At 41.4% G+C, this 26,775-nt stretch overlaps 1 protein-coding gene across 1 annotated transcript in view; it reads right to left on the bottom strand.

Annotated features, from left to right (window-relative positions):
- Positions 1–26,775, bottom strand: part of sbf2 (SET binding factor 2) — a 129,580-nt gene that overhangs the window by 32,698 nt on the left and 70,107 nt on the right. Inside the window, exons 17-21 of the mRNA XM_049596115.1 lie at positions 19,067–19,135; positions 5,564–5,734; positions 5,029–5,300; positions 2,758–2,930; positions 2,404–2,477 (exon numbers count right to left, since the gene is read on the bottom strand). Of these exons, the coding sequence (XP_049452072.1) occupies positions 2,404–2,477; positions 2,758–2,930; positions 5,029–5,300; positions 5,564–5,734; positions 19,067–19,135 (759 nt within the window). The remainder of the gene's footprint in view (positions 1–2,403; positions 2,478–2,757; positions 2,931–5,028; positions 5,301–5,563; positions 5,735–19,066; positions 19,136–26,775) is intronic.

Below are 26,775 nucleotides of genomic sequence, written 5' to 3'. Positions count from 1 at the left end.
GAGGAACTTATTCTACTGTATGAACTGTAACTAACAACAGTCAAGTGTTGCTGCAGCTCCTTCTGGCCTCCACAGCCAGCAGAGAAACACTCAGTTGTTCCACTGTCACAAATACGAACGAGGAGGGACATTAGATCATTCACAGCATTTCCCATTAAGGCCACAGCCAAAGTGGGGGAGTTGAGGTCTGGCCAGGAGATAATAAGAGCGTCTTGAATCTGTCTTTGAATGGACAGCGAGACCAAGACGAGAGTCCCTCTGCACCTCATTACTGCTGCGAGCTCAACTTCTTATTAGAGCTGCACCTTAAATGCCTTCATTGTATTTCTTCTTTGTGTTATTGCTACCATTACTACTACTATTCCGACCTGTCATGGATCCAGAGTCAGTGCTGTTTACACACTTTTTAGTATTTTTTGGCATGCTGCTTGCAGCCAGCGGGCCAGGATGGAAGCTTTGTCCAACACATAAACATGTGAGAGGTTAGCCACAAAGTACAGCAGACGATCTGCCCAGACTGCTCACCACTTTCTCCAGGTTGCTCCCAAGACAGTGCTGGCATGGTGTCTGTCTGTGTGTGTGAGTGTATGCAAGAGGAATTAGAGAGAGCTGGCAGACATATAGCACAGCAAAGTCCAAAAGACCAAGTGGTAAAATCTGAAAGTGCGATGATGACTGGAAAACATTAGATGAGATCGGCACTATGCATATTCTGAGGCTAATGACATTTAACTTGTGACAGTTTTGTGCTTGCTGATCTAGATCAGGGGTGTCAAACACATGGCCTGCAGGCCAGAACCGGCCCGCAGAAGGGTCCAATGTGGACCACTGCATGACTTTGCACACCTATAGGCCCAGACACACCAAACTGACATCAAAGTATTAGTGGCAGAATGTTGCGTCACCTCACGTTGCCTGTGTTGCAGCCAAAAAGTTGCACTTGAACATGCCGCAAAGACTACATCCAACAACCAACTAGCATGTGCGTTCTGCATCTGCGTGAGAGGAAATAACCCCCCATCCCAGCAGGTGGCGGTAGTCTGTATTCATCATTAAAAAAGGAAAACTGGAAGACCAACAGGTTGGTTTCAAGATGCTAGTTAGCCAGTTAGCACGTTAACAACACAACACGATGTATAAAGAACAAATAATATTTACCGTGTGCTAGCAAACAGTAACACAAACAATTATGAGCCTTTTCTGCTAAAGAGCTCAATGGCTAAAAACTCTAATTTAATGTAACAAGTTTTTTCGATTTCACATTTTTGTTTGGCTTTCTCGATTCAGTTTCTCTTCTTGTGCACCGAGCTGAATTGCCAATCAGAGTGATTTCATTCACCAAAGGGCTCCGCTGTCTTGGATGCTGATTCAACATTGCCGACATTGACTCACGGCTGATGGTCAGCTTGGTGTGTGTAAGGATGCACTTGTGTAAAGGCTAAGAAGTGCCAGGTTTCAGAAGCAAGTTAAACAGTGAGTAGCCTGTTCACGTCTTTAAATCTCGTCTGAAAACGTAGTTTTACAGATTGGCCTCTCCTGATAGGTGATAGACTTCTTGTGTGTATGGGAGTCTATGTATTGGCAGCCATGTGGACATGTATGCATGCTTACAGGTATCTATGTGTTTAAGTGTATATGTTGGTGTAGACGTAAGTATATGCTTATGTTTTATTAGTATGATTTTTGTGTTGTATTTTTGTGATTTTAGCTCGAAAAGCGCACTACGAATAAAGTTCTTATTACTATTTCATGTAAAATGCTTCTTAAGAGGCTTTTTGACCCTGACCAGAAAACAGCTCTCTGAAAAAACAATGAATACTTACTGTGGTCATATTTAAAGACATTGAAGCATTCAGCAGCTTCAGTACAAAAGAATCTGCATCACACTTCTCTCTTATATCACACTTCTCTCTTAAACTAATATTAGTGGAACCCTGTTGCTAAGGCACTGCCAACATTTTTGATTTGTACTGTAAATGGTTTGGAAGACAGGGGATAACTTAACCTGCTGCCTCAATAGCTTCCACTTAAGTTTGGTTTGGCACTGCCAGTATTACTACACAGGAGTGGACTGACTGAATGTGGAAAAACTGAGATTTATGGTTGAAACTGCACTTATTTTTCTCAAGACATCTCAGGCTGTTTACCATCAGTTTTGTAAACAGTTGAACATTTTCAGAATGTGCTTGTACTTCTTGACACTAAGGGATGGCTCAAATTAGGAGGTGTTGTTAATTATAGGTTATTATGCAACAGTTTTACTGGTCTGGCCCACTTGAGATCAAACTGGGCTGTATGTGGCACCCCTGGTCTAGGTTTTAACAAGTCTACCCCTGCCATATAACTGTATATACACTGTCATACAGCTGCAGACCCAGCAGCCAAGAATAGAACAACACTCACCTTCTGAATGGGAGGTAACCTCCTGCTCTCTCTGTGAACCGCCTCCAGCGCCTCCATCTGCATAGCAACGATGCCTGTGGGTCACAAGTCAGGGTCAGCCACCATATGTACACACACAAGTGCACACACAGAGCTGGTACAGAGAAACACATGTATGTACACACTGTCTTACAACCACAGTGTGTATTTACAGATTTTAAGGCCATTGAACATGTCAGGAGTTAATCAGCTCAGAGGCCTCTGTTGCTGTTGGCCTGAGCCGAGAACACACACGCACATGCAAGGTTTACGCTGCATAAAGCTGAGGGAATTAGGACAGCCGCAGAGTGTGAATGGACACTGTGAGCGCTGTACCTGGGATCATGCTATGCAGGCTCTTGATGTGTTCCTGGGTTACTCCACTCTCTGTGCACACTTTGTCGATGAAGCGGGCGACGAACCTGACCACAGAGTTGGCCACATCGCTGTTCTCCGAGTCCTCAAACCCGCTCTCTGTGTCAAAGCTCTCTGCAACGCTACCAGCAATGCTGTAAAACACACATGACGACACAGTGAGAATGAGAGAGGTCTGCCAGCATGTCCCAGGAGATCTGATCTGATATCTGAAAGCTGTGTGTTGACAGAAATGGATTTGAGGATGAACTGTTATAAAGAGCAGTGAAAGCGAGAGTGATTTGCAGCCTGGCATGGACTAAGTGTGGATGCCTGAATCAATTGTTGAGACTCTTTTAGCCAAGGAGAGTGTTTCACATGAGATAATGATGCAACCTTCCCTCTAGATTCACAATTAGTGATGAAATCCAAATGTCCTCTGTGAAAAACAAACAAGTCTGGGGCAAAAATGAAAGAAAGAACTGAGAAAATTTCCACACAAACAAATTCTTGGCTGCAGCATTTCTGCTTTAGAAATAACAACAAAACAAAAGAGTAACATTTTGTTCTTCTGCAGGCTATTTAGGTATTTAAAATATTTAATGAAGCTCAAAATGCTGTACATAACACAAACTGAAATATTAAAGCTAAATTGTGGGACTTTTACATGTAAATGTGCGTCTATTATATTCAAGCCCTTGTCAAACAAGTTCACACAATACAATCAAGCCAATCGCAGTACACACAATTCCCGTGTAGATGCACAAAAAGTTATGCCAGTCCATAATGACGTTGTACCGTCACCCATAGCAACACCAAGAATGGGTAAAAGCAAACTGCTACTGGCTTCATGTTGGAAGAGTTAAGTTCCAAAAAGGTCAGTGACTTCATAGAAACAATGTCTCTCGCCCTCTTCTTCTCTCGCCATGCATATGCAGCAATCTGTGCCATCAGGTCATTTTGTTGTAAACCTGTTATAAGGTAAGCCTTCGTGAAGCTCGTCAAAAACGCAATACATATATATAGATTCAAGGGTATATTTTTTGGTATTTGGTAACTGTTTCGATGTGTAAATTGTGGTTGATTTTATGCACAATTGAGATTTTACACAAAATCTGAACCTCACTCAGAGTTACTGTTGTTTACAAACTAAAGAACTGGGCAATACTTTTTTATGTGTTTTTACTGAATATTTAAAGGCAAACTTGCGTTTAAGCTGACATACAAAATAACACTTTGTTGCAACCGCATGTTCTTGAAATTAATAATAAAATTCTTTTCAGAATTTTGTCATATCGAAAATATCATAATCGCAAAAACAACCTAAAATATTTTGATGTTATTTTAGGGTCATATCACTGAACCCTACTAGCCAGAGCTAGAGGGGGCACGAAGGGGGTAGAGACCACAGCTTTGGAGCAGGAGATAGGATTATGGTGGAAGCTATGATAGAAAGTTGTCAGAAGCGTCCAAGAAAAGTTTCTGGAGTGGATGCTCCAGATAAAAACATAAAGTCTGCGCTCAGAGGAGGGTTTAAAGTCAATAGAAGAAAGCGATTGGTAAGCTCATTTGCAGGCACATACTCACAGTGTTTGTGTGGTTACTCTCTGCCAGAGGGGGGAGACAAAAGTTCCACACAGCTTTAAAATTTTGTTCTTCTAACGATTTGATAACGAAGCCTGAAATTCGGAACAATACTTTTTTGGCTGCATGCCTTTCAATTCTAAGAAAATACATACATGGGGGATCATCCCAGATTTATTTCACTCCACAGTTGCTGCAGAGCACGGGAAATCACTTCCACTGCTATTTTGTTTGGTTTGGGTGAGTACAGTGAAGCCCCATTAAAGACGCCCTGAGGGCTTTAAACTTCCCAACAGAAGTCAATGAGCCTGACTCTGTTTTGAGCAGTAGTGGTGTAAGCCCACAGGATGGATGTGGGCCGGAAACAGGAGAGGTACTGAGTTCCATCTGGCTTGACAGGAAGGTATCATGTAGACTGCAAGTTTCGCCACATTCGCCCACATACTTATCATCACCTTATTAAGAGGGGCGCACATACTCCCAAATCATGAAACCTTACCTCAAGGTTTCCTCCAGGTAAGACTGATTGTTCTACCGTACAAATACGGAACAAGCCAAAAATATGTTGTAGTCTAATATGTGTTTGATGTAAGTGGACAGTAAAGACGAGTTAAACAATAATTACATCCTTTTCTCCCCTCAGATACTCCGTGCAGTTGCTCTGCTGACCTGTTTGTGACGATGCTGTTGCTGCCGCTCTCCCAGTCAGCGACAGGGGCATTGCGGAGCAGCTTGAGCTTGCTAGTGTCCAAAGGAACTAGCAGGTAAACCATGAGGCTGGCGTAGTGGATGGCCTGGCTGAACACAGTGCTCTCCTCATTCTTCACCAGCTCGTGCTGCTTCTCCTTGCTCAGGCTGGGCCACAAACGCAGCTGCTCTGCTGCCAGGTCCATGGCTGTCTGCTCCTCATCTCTGGGTGCTGCAGGCTCGTGGCCTGCCTCCTGGAGAGGTCAGAGGAAACGTTTGAGTTTGACAGAATTTCCTAAAGGCTTCACCCTTTAAAACACAATAATCCCTGATCTGCAGAGTGGCAAATAGTTCAAACAGTGGATGATTTTCCCATTTATCCTTTAATTGTGATTTTTTTTTTACTATTCCATATTTCACAAATAAAAAGAAAAATAACCATGTATGAAAACCCTAGGTTACATTTCAAAATGTCTTGTTTTGTCCAAAAAACAATTATATCAGTTTACTGTCATACCTTTAGCCTCGCAGTGATGGTGTCTTTCGCCTCTGGAGTGTTAAGATAAAGGGATCGGATCTGACCCTGGACCTCACTGTAGAAAGTGGCTTCCCAGAACTGCTGGTTGGTCCAGATGGGATGGTCCTGAACGCAGGTGTAGGCAAACTGGTTCACCCCGGCAGCCAATTTCTGCAACACAAAATGTAGGTCATAGGGTCAGGACGATATAGAGAAGCAACATCAAACAGATGACTATGCTTTTGAATAGAGGTCTGTGTATGTGTGTTCCAGGATATCAAGCCACTGCATGCTTGTTTGAATGTGTGAAACCACCCCTGCACACAATGACACATGAAGCCCTTATGAATGGTTTTATCTAGAGAAATCAATTGTTTTATGAGTCACTGTTTCTCTGAGAGTTTATGTTGTTTCCCATAGCAATAGAAACTGTCAGGCATTAACAGTGTTATTTGACCAGTTTAGATTTAAATTGGAGTGGCAATTTTGCTTAATATTTTGCACGTTAAATGAAATTATTCATTGGCTAATTCTAAATAGACAGATGAACTGAACTAGAATCACTGCCTTGTGGTTGTATGCCTCTGTGCAGTTACAGTTTACATCCATGTCTGGCCAGACTCATGTAGACAATGCTTCACATATGGATGTTGCTGCAAAAAACCTACATATTCTATAACGTGGATGCTTCAGACACATCTTCAACATGGCAGCAAGGAAGATCTACACATCAGCACAGTTTCAAGGTGGATACCCAAGATTAGTGACACCAATTCAGTATCTGACCAAATGTCTCCCCTTCTGTTCCTGAAAAATGGCATTGAGTAATGGCCAGAAAAGTGATTTTGTAGAACATTATGATGTCACAGTGAAGCAGACCCTTGACATTTTGGATATAAATTGTCATCACTTCATTCTGTCACACATTTGTGTGAAATTTTGTTATGATTAGAATAGGAATTCTTGAGTTATGGCCAAAAATATGATTGAGCACCAAAATCTAATCAGTTCATTGTTGAGTCCAAGTGGATGCCAAATTTGAAGAAATTCCCTGAAGGTGCTCTTGAGATCTTGTGTTCACGAGAACACAAACTAACACCCCAAAAACATTTCATTAATGACCTCCCAGTCCAGAAGTCAAATGAACCTATTGTCTAAACCTTCCCTCCACTCCCCATCCCGTCTGGAGTTTCAACACTTGCAAAATTTGTAAAGCATACGGACACAAATGGATGAGATGCGGCGAAGTATCTATGATCTCTGCAAATAAACTAAATAAAAATGTCATGACAAAACCTCCTAATCTCTTTTCTGAATTGCTGTCCACAACTATATGCAGATGATACCATTCTATAAACATCAAAAGCCTCTGAAGGGACCCAACAATCTGATCACAATATCCTACAAATGTGGCTGTCAGCTAACAAACTACTGCTCAAAGGTGTGAGACAGAACCTCGACTCCAAATGCTAATATTTGACTTGCAATGGTGGTTGATCTCTTCAGGAAGTAGAAAAAATATCTAGGTATGTGGTTCAACTCTGAATTTACCTTTAAACCACACATTGATTGTGTCATGAAAACAGTATTTTGTCTTTAGTCTTGGTGTTCTGAATCACTCCAGACTAGGTTTTACGTGTTTCGCAACTTGTACTGCCTATGATGGACGACACTGACACTGTTTACACGAATGCTGAAACTGATCTTTGTTCCCTGAATGTTATATATAACAGGCTCTGCAGATTTATATTAGGTTACTCTTTTTTTTTTTCTTTACACACCACTACACAATGGCAGATACACTCAGATGGCTGATGTAGTACGTCATTTCACTGGTTTTAAGTTATTTTTAAATGCATTAACTTTTACTATCCTCACTGTGCAAAACAATTTTTGAACCTTATACTTCAAGTTATTCACTAAGACAATCTGATCAGATCCTTTATACAGTCACCTTTGTATCTAATGAAGCTGGTAAAATATCTGTTCTCTGTCGTCATTTGACCTTTTTAAAAATGTTCTGATTTCTCATCTTAAAATAGAACACCAATGTTTTCAGTTACGCCATCACTGTTCCAATCTTTATTTGGAGAGTGATCACTCTTTTTATTCTTTTCTTTTTAGTTAGCTTGTTGTTTGTTATTTCATTGTTGTGTTACTGTCTTGTATTGTTATGTTTTCCAGTTGCTTAGTGAATATTTGTGTCTAGTCCAGTGTTACACACTGGATCCTGGTAGTCGCAGCCCTCTAGTCATGGGATTTAAAGTGAAATCAATCATTCAATGTGAGTCGTAACTTTTTAACAGATAACAACCCTAACGGACCACCCCTCTTTCCCTCTGTGTCTGGATCTATTTTGAGGCAGCGCTGTTGTTTTTCATTCGTGCGGACTGAAGAGTAAAGCACCTGCTGCTTACAAAAACAGCTACTTAAGGAACGTACAGTGCTACAGCTGAAGGCATTAATGTTGGCCCATACTGTACAGAGTAACACATATGGTAAACACCGCAGAGCATAAACAATGTCACACCACATATAACATGGTCTCAACAGACGCACAGTGTGCCAAGAAATGACCGGCCACAAACCAACATTCACCAACCGTCCGTATCGCTGCAGAGTCTGAAGGCCACGTGTACAGCTCAGGCCTGTTATTTGATAAGCTTCTGATTTCTCTCCCCTGGGTATGACACAATACAACGGTTCCCATTATCACTTCTGAGTTTGCCTTTGAAGGATGAGAACCAGAGAGGTTACTGTAATTACAGCAGACAGAACAAAAACAGCTCTATTCCCAGTGTGACGGGCCAGAAGCCAAGAGAGAGGAGAGCTAGGACGACCGGCGGTGAACTGAGAGCTCATGCCCACACAACAGTTAACACAGGGGAGTTAAAACTGCACTCAGCTCTCCTTAATGATGATTTAAATACATTTTGTTTTCCACATGTACAACGGAGCTGACTCACAAAAATGTGCGTAATGGAGAAATACAGGTAAACATTTAAAAAATCAAAACACACTATTACACAACAGCTGAAGCCGGTTCCTGCTGCTCTTCTAATATTAGATTACAAAAAATGAAACTACTTAATCGGGAAACCTTACATCGCTGAGTTAAGCAGATTTTTCAAGGTGTTTATAGAAAGAGCCGAGGATATCCTGCTGGCTAACAACAGAGTGAACTCAGGTCACTTTAATTTATACTGTAAGGCGCCAAATCAAAACAAAAGTTGTCTCAGAACACTTCTCATACACAGCAGGTCAATACAATACTCTTAAATTTACAGAGACTCAACAATTTTCACCATGAACGAGCACTTTGGCGACAGAGGCCAACAAGAAAGAGATACAAAAGATTATGGAAAACAATGTGAGACTATAGTCCAGGAGCTTTTAAGGTGTAAACACGGAACACAAAAGGAGGGGTAGCAATCAGAGAGTCACTCACAATATATTACTGTCAAGATATGTTGCCCACAATAACAATGGTATCACGATACAGCATTTTGGCGATACTTGATACACTGCAGGACAATCATCTACACTACATCATGTCTGTGGTGCTAAAAATACCCTAAAAACAGAAATTATGTATTTATTCACTGCATTGTGGTGTCAGTATCACAGAATTTAAGGTAAAACAACGTACATAAAAAGTACACAGAGTCTTATCATAGTGCTTTTTTAGACACACACATAATTCGCCAGTTTCTCCATGGTGAGATCAGGATAATTACGAATCAGATTGCTATGCACATTCATTGTGTTGCCTGTGTACTTTACTTTAATGAGACAGTTTTTTAGTCTTCATCGATTATGTTTGATCTATGTGTAGAAAAAGCCTAAAGGAGTCCGGACTTTCAACCTTAAAGATAAAGATGTCCACACTGTCCCCCTGTGAGTTGCTGCCTGCAACTCCTCTATTCACTTTACCCACATTTATTTGATAAGCGCCACCACTAGGCCAGACGAATCCGTTTAGAGCAACTGCATACTTTAGTAAATATATATAACTAGTCCATACCCGCTGGTAGCTTTGTCACCTTCTACCTATGCCAATCCTCAATGCCCATGTGCAGTTTCACATAGACTGACCACGTCAGTGAGTAGAAAAATGTGGGACAGACAGAATGACTGACTGACAGAATGACACAGTCACAGTTTCTGTGATTATGTACAGCATACCATACCATGACTTAGTCATACCAAAAATTAGAAAAAAACACAACAGCCAACATTTGTCCACAGTTGGTCGCATTTTAGCCATTTTTCTGTTGTTATAGCGCCACCCAGTTGCCAATTAGAGTTAAATTTCTCCAGTCACCTTGAGGCGTCCTGTTCTACATATCTACCAAGTTTAGTAAAAATCGATATGGCGGTTAGGCCTAGATAAGAAATTAGCTCTGTAGCACCCCTATTTTGTTTGATGGGGTCAATAATGGAGGGGTCCCCTCAGATTATGTGTGGTCATATGCCTACAAAGTTGCGTGGTGATCGGTGAAACCCTTGTGATATTATACACCTTTATGTGATGAGCCACGTCCTCCACAATAGTCATTTCCTTATAGAAGCTCAGTTTTAGTAAGTTTTCCAACTTTTGCCAAGAGGGAACTTTAGATATTGGTCCCTAGATTATGTTCACCGAGTTTCATGCAGGTCGGTCAAACTTCCTAGGAAGAGATTGATTTTAAGTGTTTTTCAAAAAATTCAAAAGGCAGAAAATCTATATAACTGAAAGTTATGGGTTCTTGAGACAATTTGTTCCTCATGAGGAGAGGCATCTCTGTGCAAAGTTTCACGTCTCTACGACAAATGGGGTATGACATATGCCCATTCAAAGTTTGCAATTTCAATTGGTTGCTATAGCGGCCCCCTTTGGCCAACTGATGTAAAATTGCTTCATTCGCATCCTCCCATGACCCTCTACCACCACTGCCAAATTTCACATGGATTGACCAAGTCAGTGAGGAGAAAAACATAGAACAGACACACCCACACTGAGAAAGAATTTTCATCATTATATAGTAAGATATTTAGTGCCATTGATAACAAGCAACAAGCATGGAAACAAGAAGCACTGCAATATATTCCTGTATCAATATTTTGTCCCACCCCTACACAAAGGGTTGTACCCTTTTTTTAATTTTTGACTCAGACTTTATTATTTTCTCAACGACAAATTCAGTTTAGTTCAGTTCGATTATCAGGCTAAAAACAAAAGCCTTTTACCCATAATCCATTACCCATTACACAACCTAATCCATACTTAATTTTGAGATCAATACCTATATTATTGTTTGAGAATAACAAGGGTTACTAAGGGTGTTTTTAAACCTGTAGTTCAGTGCCTCTGAGACCCAGCTAGTGGTTTGACAGAATGTAGCCTTGCACTAGATCACGTGGCAACGTTGGGATGACATTAATGGGAGTGTGTTTAGATGAACTGTTTTCTTTCCAGAAACAGACCCGATGACACTAACTTTGTTATTATCAGAGGAATCAAGTATACAGCCTTAGACTGAGCATGGGAATTGGGCCAGGGAAACACTACAAGAAAAGACAAATCTGCTATGGCTAGAAATGCTTTGAAGAGAGGCAATAATGTGACCGACCCTGGCACTGGACTGTGGAATACAAGTTCTTCCCACCGACAGCAAAGAGGTTAGATTTTAAGGATGCAGCTAAGCCTGGGCAATATCTGTTTTTTCATTCAACCATGACATTTCAATGGAGAGTATGGTATACGACAGTATTTGTGTAAGGAAAAATGTATGTACTTCCCTTTCTTACTAAAGAAAGATAAATACAATTTACACCTTCTGAATTCAAGTTTCTCTCTTTTATTGAACTAGGACTGACATTAGCTTACTGCCATGTTATCCATTAATCCATTTTCACTTCCACTTATCCGGGGTGGTCGTGGGGGCAGCAGGCTGAGCAAGGTACTGCAAAGGTCCTTCTCCTTATCAACGCTTTCTAGCTCCTCCTGGGGGATTCCCAGGCCTTCCCAGTCCTACTCCAGGGTCTCTTAGCAGTTGGATGTGCCTGGAAAACCTCTCATGGGGGGAACCCCGAAGGCATCCTGATTAGAACTATAACTACAATATTATTACTTTCAACAATGTTGTTGTAAGCTACTGTCATTACCTGCATCTCTCTCTCTCTCTCTCTCTCTCTCTCTCTCTCTCTCTGTGTCTCATTGTGTCATGTGGATTACTGTTAATTTGTTATGCTGATCTGTTCTGTACGACATCTATTGCACGTCTGTCCATCCTGGAAGAGGGATCCCTCCTCAGTTGCTCTTCCTGAGGTTTCTACCGTTTTTTTTTCCCCCGTTAAAGGTTTTTTTTTTGGGGAGTTTTTCATTATCCGCTGCGAGGGTCATAAGGACAGAGGGATGTCGTATGCTGTAAAGCCCTGTGAGGCAAATTGTGATTTGTGATATTGGGCTTTATAAATAAAATTGATTGATTGATTGATAGATGCCCAAATTACCTCAACTGGCCCCTTTCAACAGGAAGGAGCAGCAACTCTACTCCAAGATGTCTGAGCTCCGCACCCTATCTTTAAGGCTGAGACCAGCCACCCTACGGAGGGAACTCCTTTTGGCCGCTCATATTTGTGATCTCATTTAGTCACTACCCAAAGCTCATGATCATAGGTGAGGGTTGGGATGTAGATGGACTGGTAAATCCACAACTTTGCCTTCTGGCTCAGCTTCTTCTTCACCATATTGGTCTGGCGCAACACCCTCATCCCGGCTGACACTGCGATAAACCGCCTGTCCATCTCACGCTCCATTTTACCTTCACTTGTGAACACAACCCAGAAATATCTGAACTCCTTCACTTTGGGCAGCAACTCCATCCCAACTCAGAGGGGGTAATCCATCATTTTCTGGCAGAGAACCGCGCCCTTAGATTTGAAGGTACGGACTCTCGTCCTGACTGCTTCACACTTGGCTACAAACTGCCCAAGTGCATGCTGTACATCACGGATTAATGAAGCCAACAGAAGCACATCATCTGCAAAGAGCAGTCTTGTTAACTCACTGTAAAGCACACTTGAGCCCAACTCGTCAAAAGCAAAATAAAACTCACCAAAACCATCTTGATTACTCTAACTGCTGTTCCAAAAATGATCAACTCAGGTTTGGTGGAAATAAACCCCTAATTCAGAGTTAAATTAAATAAATATAAGTTAAATAAATAAATATGCTGGCTGTTTGTTCACTAATCGTTTAAACATTATCCTTATCACTTACAGTTGCCATCTTTCTCAGCTCAGCTGCCTCTTCTGCCAGCAGAGACTGACCTCTAGTGGCACCGGCTGTGTACTACAATACATCCTAGTACAGTCAATACAGCCTCTCTGTATCAGTTTAAAAGAAAGAGGAGGATCTGTATTGTTGACAGTATTGAAACTGCTATCTTCATGATTTCTGAGTACCCTGGTACACGCAGTGCCAGGATACCATTCAAGCCTAAATGGACCTGGACAATAAGATAACAAGTGAAGCCCTTTGTGTAGTATAGTAATATCCCTCTGGCACAGGAGTGTGTTATGTGTCTTGCAGCAGATGTTGTGTGGGTGTGTGTTTGTGTAGTGGGGAGTGGTAGTGGTAGTGTGTGTGATCTGCCATTGCTGTCTATACTTAGCCTTGCTGTGCTTGTTTGACTTGTCAGATATGTGCAGGTCATTTTGACCAGGGTCAGCTCATCCAAATATGATAATACACAGAGCTAAAAGAGACATCCACAAGACAGATGGGCAAGGAGGAGGACAGGAAAACAGAGGAGAAAGGAGAGGAAACAGAGGAGGAAAAGAGAGTAGGAAGTGGAGATGAAGGGGTAAGGAGGGAGTATAACACTATCAGCCCCATCTGGCTGTGTGACTAGTGAAGTGGAGGGATGCAGGGTTGAGAGAGAAAGTGTGAAAAACAAGCATAGAAACCACAAGGGGAGATAGAAAGGAGAAAATGCTGTGTACAGGTCAAAAGAATGAGGCTATCAGGATTTGGGATCTTGTTTTGAACTCTGGGACATGATCCCAAGGTTCATGCTATGATTGACTGTGGCCTCCAAACATCAGCTGGACAGCCACAAGGCATCTCATGAGTCAACTGTGTCTCTCGGAGACCGCAAAATGGTGTATGTTTTCACTGAAGGGAGTGTACACTTGCATGTAGACACTGAGTGAAGACTGCTTTATCTGATATGTCACCAGCCTTGGGGCAGCGACATTATTTAAAGTGTTTTGGAAGAATTCAGAGCATTCCTGAATTGTAGATACAAAAACAGTCATTATTTCTGAGTCCTCTGTGGGAACGCATGCCTGACCTGTACACAATCCATCTCCTCATTTTTGCAATTCTACACGAGTCAGTGTATTGTGAGGAAAACTACTCGCATCCTGAAACCATGAAAAAACTATCTATTCAAACAATGTATTTACAGTCTTCAGTCATGTAAAACAAACAGAGAAAAGCATGTTGAAAGTCAGACTAATAAACAAAGCCATCATGGCATCCATAGGCCGTATCTGTGTAAAAACACGGCGTACAAGTAACATAAATGTTCCAAAACAGAGTAAACACAGATACGGCAAGTCGAAAGCTGGACGTTTTTGAGACATACAAGGGTCACGCAGTACGTCATTTTCTGTGAGGACATGGTGGACAGAGGTTTGACAGAGCGAGCTGCCAAATCCCCCATGGATAAACTATGGCTGAAAGAATGCTAACAGTCAAGTGTTCTTGCTGTGGAAGCCATCCAGAATTGTGTTTGGGTTTTTCACTTGCTGCTGTGTCCAATCTGTGTTTTCCAGAGGCACTAACTCTGGTGACACATTCAAATTGAAGAAGAAAAACCATGTGGGACCGCAAAGTGCAGAATAACAACAGACCCAGACATCAATGACACCTGTTCATCTCCTGATAAACCCACCCCCACGCTAGATAATGAATGCCAGAGGAAATGTCCATGCAGATTACAGAATCACAGCAAAATGTAAAACCTGACCTCTAACAAAGAGCCATTGTACAAAGGTTGTGTGGTATTTAGATAAACTTTACCTACACGGGGCAAATGACACCAACCGTGAATAAGTTAGGGTAAAAAGATATTTTGCAAATCAGTTCCACCTTCCTTCTATCTGAAATATTAACAAACATCCACCAAATACTGTTCCATAAGTGGTTTAGTTTGAGCAAAACATCCTAGACGCTGAGAGGAAACCAAAGAAATGCCAAAGTAAAACAACTAAACATAGAATGTGGGTCAATTGCATAAACCGTTCAGTGTCAGCCTATGGCCAGATATGAAACTAAACACCGTCTGTCTCCATCCACATGATTCTGGGAGCAGACGGTTGCAGTACAGGGGGAGCTTCCCACGTCCTCCGACCTGGAGACATTAGGGCCATGGGGACATTACCACTGTAAGCATGACCACTGTGTGAGCTTGCCAAAGTCTGGCCAAGAACACCAAACAGGGAATTGACCAATGTGTGACTCCTGACCTTGAATTAACAGTGCCTGGATGTTTGGCAAGCAGCAGCAGTAAAAAAATAAAAAAATAAATACAAAAAACAAAAACATGTATTTCTTATGAATACTTGCACTGTGCATGAAAAATATGCACTGTTGCTTAAAATGTGTGGATGGTTTAACATTAATAACCTGACTCATACCAAGAAAAGCAAAATTATTTTATCTTCAAATGAGTTTAAACTGAAAAGCCTTGCAGGACATGTGCAGGAAATCAAAGGACAAACCTCTGCTCCCGCTTATGGGACTTGTTCAAGATTAACGTCAACATGCAGTTAAATGGGTCAGCGCAGGAAACACAGTTTTGGGTGAGTCAATGATTTGATTCTCAGCACAAATTTGCTGACTTGTAAAAACTAGTTTCCTAGTGGTATTTACAAGAAGCTGAGTCTTCCTTAAAACAATGGAACAGTGGCACTGCAGGACCATCAAACCACCTCTGAAGCAGGGCAGTATCAGGAGATTTTATACATATAAATCTCATAAAAACATGGCCCACTACAGACTACTGTACAGTAAGTGCTACATGCACATACACAACAAGGTTAACAACAGTTAAATAGGGGTGTTGTGATATACAGGTATTGATTATAAGCATTTAAAAATGTAATACTGATATCATGTTAACAAGACACACTACAGATGAACTGATTCATCAACCAAAAATCTGTATCAGTCAATATTCGCCTCGTTGACTGCCATCAGCCGGCAAGTAAGATGATATTTTTTATTTTTTTATTTTTTTTCCATCTGTAACAGTATTGGCCCAGAATTTCACAATCCGTGCATGCCTTCAAGTGTAATCAATCTTTTTGTATGATTCTGTACAGCTTAAGTTGCAGACTCCCTCTCCGCCTCTCTACTTTGACTGTAATTTATTTGCCAAACTAGAATTACTGCCTAATGGTTATATACCTGTGCGTACCCATCAAGTTGCAGGTACACTTTGCATCCGTGTCTGTGAAAATATGGATGTTTCACCCACATCTTTCCCCCTGTGGCACAGATGAGCTATACAATCAGCAGAGTTTCAAGGTGGGCACTAAAGTTTAGTGTCAACTTATCAGTACCTGACCTGATATCTCCCCTTCTGTTCCTGAGATGTGGAGTAAAGAAACAGAAAAATGTTTTGCAGAACATTATGATGCCGCAGTGAAGCTGACCTTTGACCTTTTGGATATAAACTGCCATCACTTCATCATTTTATGCTATCACACATTTGTGGAATTTTTTTGTCATAATAAGAGTATGAATTCTTGAGATATGCCCAAAAACATGTTTTGTGAGGTCACTGTGACCTGGTGTTTGACCTTCGACCACCAAATTCTTATCAGTTCATTCTTGACTCAAAGTGGATGTTTGTTTGTGCCAAATTTGAAGAAAGTTGCACAAGGCATTCTTGAGATATTATGGTCACATATTATGGTAGACATATGGATGGAATAAGGATGTAAACATATTGCCTCCAGCCACGGCTTTCACTGGCGCTCAGGCATTACAAGACATGTAACACACAGTAATGAAAAGTTAGAGATTTATTTGACTGATAGCATTACTTTTTTTCAAATTTGCTATAGATACTGTGATAATATCGTTGTTGTGTTCTACTGAGGTAAAACAAAAATACTCATAGATAAAACAGTTCATGTTACTAATTACTCGCACATTCTTTCCAAAGACTTCCGTGGTCTTGTCTGGGCGGACTGAAGGACAGGTTGATCATTTACTCTTTGTAGGACACACAGCTACTGTAATGCATTGGAACGGTTGAGAGCCCATGCGAGCAGTCCTTATATAAGTTTCCTGGTACATATTGTTCTTTGCAAAATGTAGGCATCCCATCCATGTTACCCAACATGTAAGGCTGCATTTTGTAATATTTAAATTAAGATCATGTCAGACTCTAGATCCTCACAATGAAAGCAGCTGCTGGGATGTTCCATCACCAAGCTTTGTTTTTCTCATATTTTCGCTGCATGATCCTTGCACCACTAAACCAGAGATTACAGAATCATTTTGGCAGACTCCCGCCTGACCTCACTTCACTTTTCACCCTTTGGGTGAGGCAAAGCTCGAGTTTGTCACCAGTTCAAATCATCTGTAAATAACAAGGCGAAATGTGTTGCATTCTCAGAATATTCTTCACCCCAATTACTGTCAGTACCAGACAAGAAATCATTAATAATCTTCAAACTAAAATGGCTGGAAGTCACTCCATTGTGTTATAAATCACAACCAACAATGACGGGATATTGTTATGAAACAGAAATTGCTTTGTTGTGGTATATTCATGTTGCATGGTTAAGCAAGTGTGCACTATGCTAAGAAACACTGACATAATGGATGAATTTTCAATACTGGTGGCCCCGAAGAGAAACAAGAAAAACAACACAAGGTTTATCTAAGAGAGTTACATCAGGCCTAGGCATGTGAACTGGATGAGTCATGTGGTGGTAGAGAGCGGGCCAGGTCCCAATCCAGTCCATCAGGGTATGGCACTGGTACCCAACAAGAAGTCAATGCGGACAGTTGTGTCTGTCCCCATAGCAACGAGCAAGCTGTGGGTACATAGTTGTGGTGAATGATGCAGCTACCCTGTGTTGATAATGTGGTTTGGAAACCAAAGGCCATCCCCTGTCCACTACACTTTGCTATGGAGGTTTTAACATGCTGTTCTGTGCATGTGCATGCTCAGGGATCAGGACAGATTGATAAAGCTCCTTTCTCTGGCTATTGTCTGTCTACAGCCTCCTTTATAGATAGGGCTGAGTGTCATTGAAATATCCAATATCCTTCAAGTGATACCGATACCAATAGAGTACCTCATGTGATACCTTTTTTTTCATACTGATCTTAATTCCCATGATGTGAATGGAAGCATTCAGTCGCATAAGATGCCACCAGATGCCACAGGCGTGTAGTACAGACATAGTTTCAAATGTTTTGGTGGCATCTCAGCATGCTGAACTGCCAAGTCTGTAAAATAAGCCATGCTCGACTTCACCACAGGCGGGTTATAGCTGCTGCAGTACTGGGTCAATGACGCGCTGCATGAAATCAAAGAACATTTGTGATGACTGGCTGCGAGCAAAACAACATGAATCGTCATTTTTTTTTCAGAATTCAGGTATTTAAAGGATGGAATGCAGGATTTGTTTGACTGGAGAATACAGTTGGGTACCATTCACATTTGAACCGGTACTGGTAATGGTACCCACTGGTGCCTTTTTTTTTTTTTTCAAAACTTATTTTTGTCTGTCATAACAAAAATTTCATTTTTGAACAAGCGGCAGGGGCAAGGGAATAGACTAGAAGGCAATTTTGCTCCCCTGCTCTTTTCTAATCACACATAGAGCTGATCTTCTGTCTCTGTCTGCCTGCCTGCTTGTGTGTGTATGTGTGGACATGTGTCTGTTCATCTAGCAAGGATACTAGGCTATTACTAAAATAATACAGAAAAGAAAATAGACCAGACGCCAAAACTGTGGCAGATCAGCACCTCAGTGATAGTTTTGGCTTGCTGGGAAGCTGGTGGAGCAGCCACAGAGCTCCATGGCTGGCTTCCCGGCTTCAGGGAGTGTTGCAGCACTTCAGCCTCTTGTCAACACCTGGCGCTCTCACTCAGGGTGGTTTTTAGACTGAGAGTTCACTTGCTTTGGTCCGAATCAGGGACTAATTTTGTTTCAAAGTTGCATAATTGCCTAGAGTTTGTTTGTGTTCTCACTGCTGTATCTACAAGCGGACCAGGTAGTAGAAGTAAACAAATTGTTGAAGAAGAGTACACTTGCAAAATAAATGCGACACTTTCTAATGTCACAATGGAGAGACAACAATGCAGGCTGATTTTAACGCTGGTCATCGTGGACTGTATTGCTTGGATGCATAATGGTGAAAATGAGAAACAGAAGCATTGACATGAACGCACATATATCCTTATTTCCAATTCATTTCCTTACCCTGTAAAAGGCCGTCGACAGGGGCAGCAGTGCAGAAGCCACGGTATACTCCTCAGAGCTGGAACAGTCCTGTGGGTGAAACAATATGGGAGAAGTGAGAGCAGGGCAGGACACAGCAGGAGACATGTTACACAGCTCTGCAAACACCTCTTTTCACTGCAGCCCCAAAACAAGGAGCACAACTTTCAAACAGAGAAGTCATACACTCCGAGGCCAGAGGGGAAACTTGGCTGAAGAGACATTTCTATCAGTATGGTAATCCGGAGAACCACCTTGTTACTGCAACACTATTCTGCAATGGTTTACGTAATGCTAAGATATAACACAAACCTTTGCATCTGTCTGCACATGACTAATACACTTCTGTAAACCTGCACTTGAGATGTGACCTGAGGAGAACACTGGGGGGGGGGCAAAAATCTATCTTCAGCAAACGTAACTTCCTGTTACGTAAAGACACTTCTGTCCTGCTAAATGTCAGGGCGATGCTTAAAAAAAAAAAAAAAAAAAAGATCTGCCAAAACCACTGACTCTGTTCTGCTCCAACATTAGGACATATGCTTTCAATAGCCTTATATAATCTCTGCCCTGACACAGTTGTTACAGTGCACCAGCCTTCAGTTGAATGGTACTGTATGCTTTACATAACTAGGTTGCCATACAAGTCTCATTAAAGAGAAACACAAGATGCTGCATAAAATCCAGTTGTTTTGGCCACAACATGCTGTGTCCATTTATCAAGAAGCCACAACTAGCCAGAAAGCAAATGTCATTTTCTTTTTTTAATTTATCTATTTATTTATAAATCAGGGAATAATTGAAAAATATTCCCTCTTTGGCATTTGTGCCAATGTGTCTTTGTATTTGGGACTGTTTCAGGTCAAAGAGGCAGTGCTGAGCGGTGCCTTCAAGAGAACGGTATTAAGATGAACAGAACATTAAGAGGCTTAGCGTGGGGGACTTAGGGGCCCAAACAAAACTTTTGTTGTACTGATCAGAGAGAACTATGAGAGCAGGAGAATCAGAGAAAAGGACATGAGTTGGCCTCAAAAGTACTTCATTCACAGGAAATTGGTACTTAACTCTGTTAATGAGAATGGCCAGAGGAAACTTGATTTAAGGACACGTACAAACAACAACACTGATTATGACCTGGTGCAGTACCTCATTACCCTCAGTGGGTCCTCATGCCCGAAAAATGAGGAAATGACACAAACTTTCTTTTGACCATATCTCTTTTGTATGTCATGTGAAAATGCAAACACACACACACACACACACACACAGAAATTTTAAAAGGGCCAGTGTGTAGGATTAAGGGGGGATATCCTGGCAGATATGTAATGTAATATAATGAGTATTTTCTTCTTTAGTGTATAATCACCTGAAAATAAAAATTGTCGTGTTTTCGTTACCTCAGAATGGGCTGTTTATATCTTAATAGGGAGCAGGTCCACTTCCACAGTCTATAAAGTTGCGCTGCCATGCTTCTACAGTGGCCCAGAATGGACAAACCAAACACTGACTCTGAGTAGGGCCATTCACGGTTTCATTTTGGCCATCATAGTTAGCAAACCCTCTGCAACGAGGAATGTCGGAAAAAGTGATTTCTTCAATGTTTTTACTGGTTTTAATCACCTGTTCTGTTCATTTTGGAGAGGAGGAGATAATTCTGCTCACTGTGAATACCTGCTGAATGTCTGAATCTTAAGTTATCAGAGGAAAAAGGTGTGAACACATTAGCATGTGCTGAGCTAGCAGCCTATCTGGAACTTGTTGAACAGTGTCAGAGAATCACTGATCTGTAATGTGAGGCTGCTTTATTCAGTGTTCTTACTGGTTTTAATCTCTGAGTTCCTTTGTTTTGGGGAGAAAGAGAACTCTGCTGGTAAAAACCTCCTGAACAATGAACACTGTATGAATTCTAACCGGGAGAAGTTTCAGCTGGTTGCAATCTGCAGTCCTCACCGTCAGACACCACTGAATTCCCGTAAATCACACACACTGTTCCTTTAAGTTCATGCCTGAGTTTTTCTAAAACTATGCAACTTACTATCAGAGTCTTATCGGAGTCCTAATTTTGGCAGGGGAGATAGGGAGAAGAATGCTGTGATGGGGGGCCAGTTACCGCCATTCCTCCCATAAAAAAACCCCACACACACAAGAATGTGGAGAGGGGAGAAAATGCAAAACACAAGTTCCACAGCGACACATGAAAGCCTGACCCCCCGTCGATTAAGCAACATAGTTTCTGTTGTATTTTTCTTGTTGCTTGTGTTTTCCTTTGCAGTTATTTGGGCTGCGGTGAAATGTTCCCCCATGGAGCGGCACCAAAGCATTGTTTACCAGTATCCTTAACAATGCTGCAGGTCACAGGAGTTCGTGGAGCCCAGTCAAAACAGAACAACAAGTGTAAATGCACAGGCAGAAAAGTGTGAATAACTGACAAACCAGCATTATTCCAACAAAGAAAGAGTGAAGTTCAGTGGTGCATGTCATTGGTTCTTTGAAACAGAATAGGCAGGAGTCATGCTTCAGATGAAGAAAAGCTTTGTCCAGAGGCTGCATCCACACGACACATCTCATATAAAGTAGACATGATCAGCTTTACTTAAGCCACACGTATTATCACCTACAAAACCTCCACCTTAATCTCCTGTTAGCAGACAGAGAGGCTAAGTGACAGCTCAAAAGCTTTGGAGGTCAACTGACAAAGAAGACAGATAAGCAGTGAAATCTGCAGCCGGTCTGACATCAGACTGAATGAAAAGTAAAACATGAGAAGTTGATCTGTTTCCTGTCTGTCAGCATCACATGGGGAACCTGACAAAGGTAAAGGTATTATTGTATTTAAGACTCAATCATTGTCATAGAGCTGAACAGATCCACATGGTGCAGGGTGGAGGAAATATGATAAATGCTTTATTTGGGATTTCAAGAATGGAGGGAGAGGAGGGTGTTGTGGATCCCCTGCAGGCTTCTTTTCCTCCTATTATTTACCGAAAGTCTCACTATTTTCCCCCTCATTTTTGAAGCGGCAGGAGCTGTGATGGCTGTGATGACTAACACAGCCACTCTGTCTCAGACACGTATACAGCGAGCAAAAACAAGAAGCATGACCTCGTGACAGAAACGCTACAGGATGTGAACAAACGGCAGCTTCCTGTGTGTTCCAGTGAAGTTTTCACTTTTCAGGAAAGCTGTGAGATGAACTGACGGACAGTTATGGCACATTTTTATGACACTTTTGTCACTACCGACAAAAATGTCTCAACTCAGAGGCTACTAATGTTAATTGCATGTTGAATCATTAATAGGAAGACGGATGAGCCACATAGTTGAACTCTGTGCTGTCCAGACGAACAACAAACAAATTCCATAGCGGAAGCATGGAATGTGATTAACCAGATGTTTACCTGGTCGTACTGGTGGACGTCCGAGAGAAGCAGTTATCTGAACATGGGAATGATACCCAGTTCAGATTCCCAGTGGCCATGTTACGTAAGGCAGTACATCAAGTCCAGTAAGGCAGACAGAGGCCATGTTCTCACAGCTAGAGACTAATTTATGATATACATAATGCAAAAAATGTAATGAAGTTGTATATTCTCTATTGGAGGGGATGTTAAAAGTGATTAAAATGCAGCAGGCAGCCTTTAGAAGGGACAAAGGATGTAGACTCAGTTAATAGGTGCTCCAATTTATCAGTGATATGTACACTAGGGCTGCTCCCTAATAGTTGGCCAAACCTTAGTTGACCAAAAAGGTCATTAGTTGGCAAGATTTCATTGGTTACTTGTTCACAGATAAACAAACAAAAAAAACCTGTTAGGAGCTGCGCCTTGTCAAAATAAACCAAAACCTATATAACTGGACCATGTGGGAATTTAATTTGACAGGACAGACACAGGAAGTGGCCACGCTCAGCAGTCAGACAGTAGTCAGGTTAATTTCCAGGGCTGGTACCTGAGGTTATTCCACAGGCTAGTTAATAATCATTTTGAGAAGGTGAAGGACGAACCCAAGGTGATATGTAAACTCATCTTCATTGGTCGACTACAAACACGACGTATCATCTGAAACATGGAAGTAGCTACATGCCCATTAGCCACTTAGCACAATCATTACTGCTTTGCCGACAGTGTCATTAACAGGCGGCTCGCTCAGTGTGTGACGTGCACTTGTAGATAAAATATAGGCCTATATTAATGAAGGTTCATTAGTACGGTTTTGTATTTCTCTCTAATGTAGCACAGTGTTAACAATGTTACTGATACTAGAATAGACCTTGAACTAAAACCATTGTGTTGACCTGCCCAAAATATATCATTTAATAATTAAATTAATATTGTATCAATGAAGGCAACTAGTCGACTAATGGCCCTAAATGACGACTATTGGTCGTAGTAGGAGGCAGCCCTAACATATACATATGTTTATAAACCGGTGTTTTCCTCTACATTTTAGCCTCTCGTCCACACGCAGTGTCTAAGTTTTTGAAAATACCTTCAGAGGTACAGATTTTTTCTTAACTCTGGTTACTGTGTTTATGTGTGCACATGTAAAATGGAGCATTGGGAAACAATGATGTCATCCAGTCAATTTGCGCATGCCTATTGTTGCTTTGTGTAATGAGCATACACTAGCAACAACAACAACAATGGCCAAAAACCGATAATGATTATTTTGCACTTAAACTTAGTATTGCTGCACCCTTTCATGAACAAATGAAGGCATCTGCTGCACCCACTGTTTCTGCTCCGCCTCAGCATTCGCAGTTTAAAATCCGCCAGTAATGACAGTTTTGGATCAGGCCCACACGGTTGAACCAGCAGATGGTTGGACTGTTGTTGACAAGGGTTGGAAGGAAAACTTGAGCATGTCCAGAAGAGCACTCTTAACTTTGAGTTAGCGCCTTCATCCTTTGAGAGGGAATTAACGCTGATGAAATCTCCAGTTGGTGTTTTGAAAAAGGTAACGTTAACCTGTAGACTCACTACCTTTGTGACAAGGAGAGACTGCTGGAGACACGCCTGTGAGCATTTTGAGAGTTTCTGCATTCTGGTCGGACTGAGATATTTTGTAAAACAAAGGTTGTGAGGACATAATTAATTTTTTCAAAACAAAGCAGAAAATATTCATTTTCAATAATATATTTTTATGTGTAGACAGGGCCTTGGACATCTCAGTCAGACAAAGTGCCTCAAACTTTCCAGCAACATCTGTGTGTAACGTGCGTTCTAGCACACTGCTCCACATCAGACGGTCAAGCTCATGCGGAACTCATGGACTCCATGCCGTTGCGGCTACTTCCCATGAACCTCCTTCCCTAATCCCCTCTCACAGTAAACTGCCATTCAGAGTGTGTTTGTGAGCACCATCATGAGGCCCTCGGCCATGAGAGAGCAGAGCACAGAGGGCTCATAACCCTATCTGACAGGAAATGGTTGGGATGCCAGGATACATCCACAGCAGGACTCATTCCCCCACATGGACTTGCGCAACGTTTACTTCTAAAAGCTGGAGCCATGACCAGTACACACACACACACACACACACACACACAAATGTGCAATTAACTCAAATACCTTAATGAGGGCTGTTACTGTGTGTGATTCATGGCAACAACAGATAAGGATTACAACAGATGTTTAAACAGGAAAAATGTGTCACTGTAAACGTTTTCTGAACATACCATTCCAAAGAATGCATCAACATTTTTTAATGTAACCCTCAAAAAAAAAGAAAAGAAAGAAAAACATATTGAACATGTTGTGACAAGGTACAGCTCCACCTGAATCTAATGTCCTACCCTTTGACTTCTTGTACATTTTGTTTTACATACCGCTTCCCGCGGCTCTGCTCCCCTGCGAACACTGATTGCAACCAGACAACAGAACTGTCACTTAGCCTGAGGTTGACGGTTGAACGATAAATATTGTAATTGGCCTCATATTAATGATGTCACTGAAAATCAATGTGTCCCATCAACATGGACGCCAAGAATCCTAATGAGGCATCATGCTGTCATTGTGCAAAGAGCAAGCAACATTTTTTACAGAATAGGTCACTTTGGCTTTTGTTCGGCACTGAAGGATCTCTTACACAAACACACACATACACACACACACACACACACACACACACACACACACACACACACACACACACACTCTGTAATATAATTTTGGGGTTCTTACGTGGCTGGGCGTTGAAAGAAAGGGCAGAGCACAGAATATGAAAGTAATTACTGGCCCGGCAATTTACTATTTATATTCCTTTCACAGCTCATCTGAGACAAATCCCTCACAACTGAGCTGAGACCAAGAAATGAAAGCCAGGAGCAAATGCCTGGCTCCCATCTTGAAGTAAGAAAAGAGATGACAAACAATGCAAAATAAAATCTAAAAACAAACCAAAAGCCATCAGAAAAAAGGCTGACTATATTGTATCTCATGTTGCGGTAAACAAAAGAACACTCCGGATCAAATCTCTTCTCCATGTGTAAAATGATTACTTCGTTCCTCATGTGCGGCTGCGGATCATTGGCTTTTCAGCAGCATGCCAGAGGAGCTCAAGGGAGTCAAATTAGTCCTTAAAACTCACTTGGAGACCTCTACTCTGGAATATTACTATATGGTGATGGCATATAGATTTTAACTCTATATTAAAAGTTAGGTGAGACAGACCTCTCTCACTTTGTATCGTAGAAATGTTTGTTGTTTATAAGTTCTCATTATGAACTATAATTATGACCAAATCAGATGGCTACTGTCAACTTTAGAGCTGTCACAAGAATTACATCATAAACTAATTGCATGACATATGGAAATTACTTTAATTATTTTGCTGATCTCGATATTGCCCGTTGTGTTTACATGCGTATTTGTTTTAGCCAACGTGACACCAGAATATGCTGCAGGTTTTTCCTGTCCATTATAAGACTTTGGTGCACCAACCGTGAGAGTCCGAGGAAAAACAAAACAGCACTTCAAAGACAAAACAACACAGCTTATCGGTAGCCTGCAGCTGCACTTTTGGAGTGGTAGATGTACAGTCCCGATGATCGTTAGCTTGCCAGCCCCTGGCAATCAGCCCAAAGTCTGCTGTTTGGAGTTTAACCTACCAACAACTTCATCCTCCACTTCGTAAAACCACCAGCAAACCGCCCGGCTCCCCGGCCATCCATCCCTGGGGAACACACCAGCTGGCTTATCGAGCTAATGGCGCTTGTCTATCAGCAGCAAAAGGCATCACTTGGTTTTGTTTTCATTGGCCAAGTCTTACACTGAGCTACTCCAACAACGATATCATAACCATATACTTTGCTGTATATATTAACAAGAGATAAGTACTTTTAAAAGATGTCAGCTATTTTTTATTTCAGGTCCAATGTCTGAATTTTCTTAAGAAATAAATGTTCACTGTTCTTTGAAAGGGTGTACTTGCATTATTATGCTATTACATTATCATTATATCAGTGGCATAAAATGGTCTCAAAGTGACAATAGTATCATTGATTATGATTATTTCTGAGACAATATATCGTCCAACAAGAACAGTTACCAGATGTGCATGACGATAACCTGTTATACAGAATCTGCCCTTGACAAAATACGGGCTGTAGAACTATGATCAGGATCATTAATTTCATATATATCTCCTTGTAGCATCCTTCTGGGAGGTTTGCTACATTCTTCATCATTTCG

This window comes from Epinephelus fuscoguttatus, linkage group LG2 (genome assembly GCF_011397635.1).
Source record: "Epinephelus fuscoguttatus linkage group LG2, E.fuscoguttatus.final_Chr_v1".
NCBI classification, from domain to species: domain Eukaryota; kingdom Metazoa; phylum Chordata; class Actinopteri; order Perciformes; family Serranidae; genus Epinephelus; species Epinephelus fuscoguttatus.
Note: the sequence above shows the minus strand (reverse complement) of the source record. Positions and strands in the feature narration are given on the sequence as shown.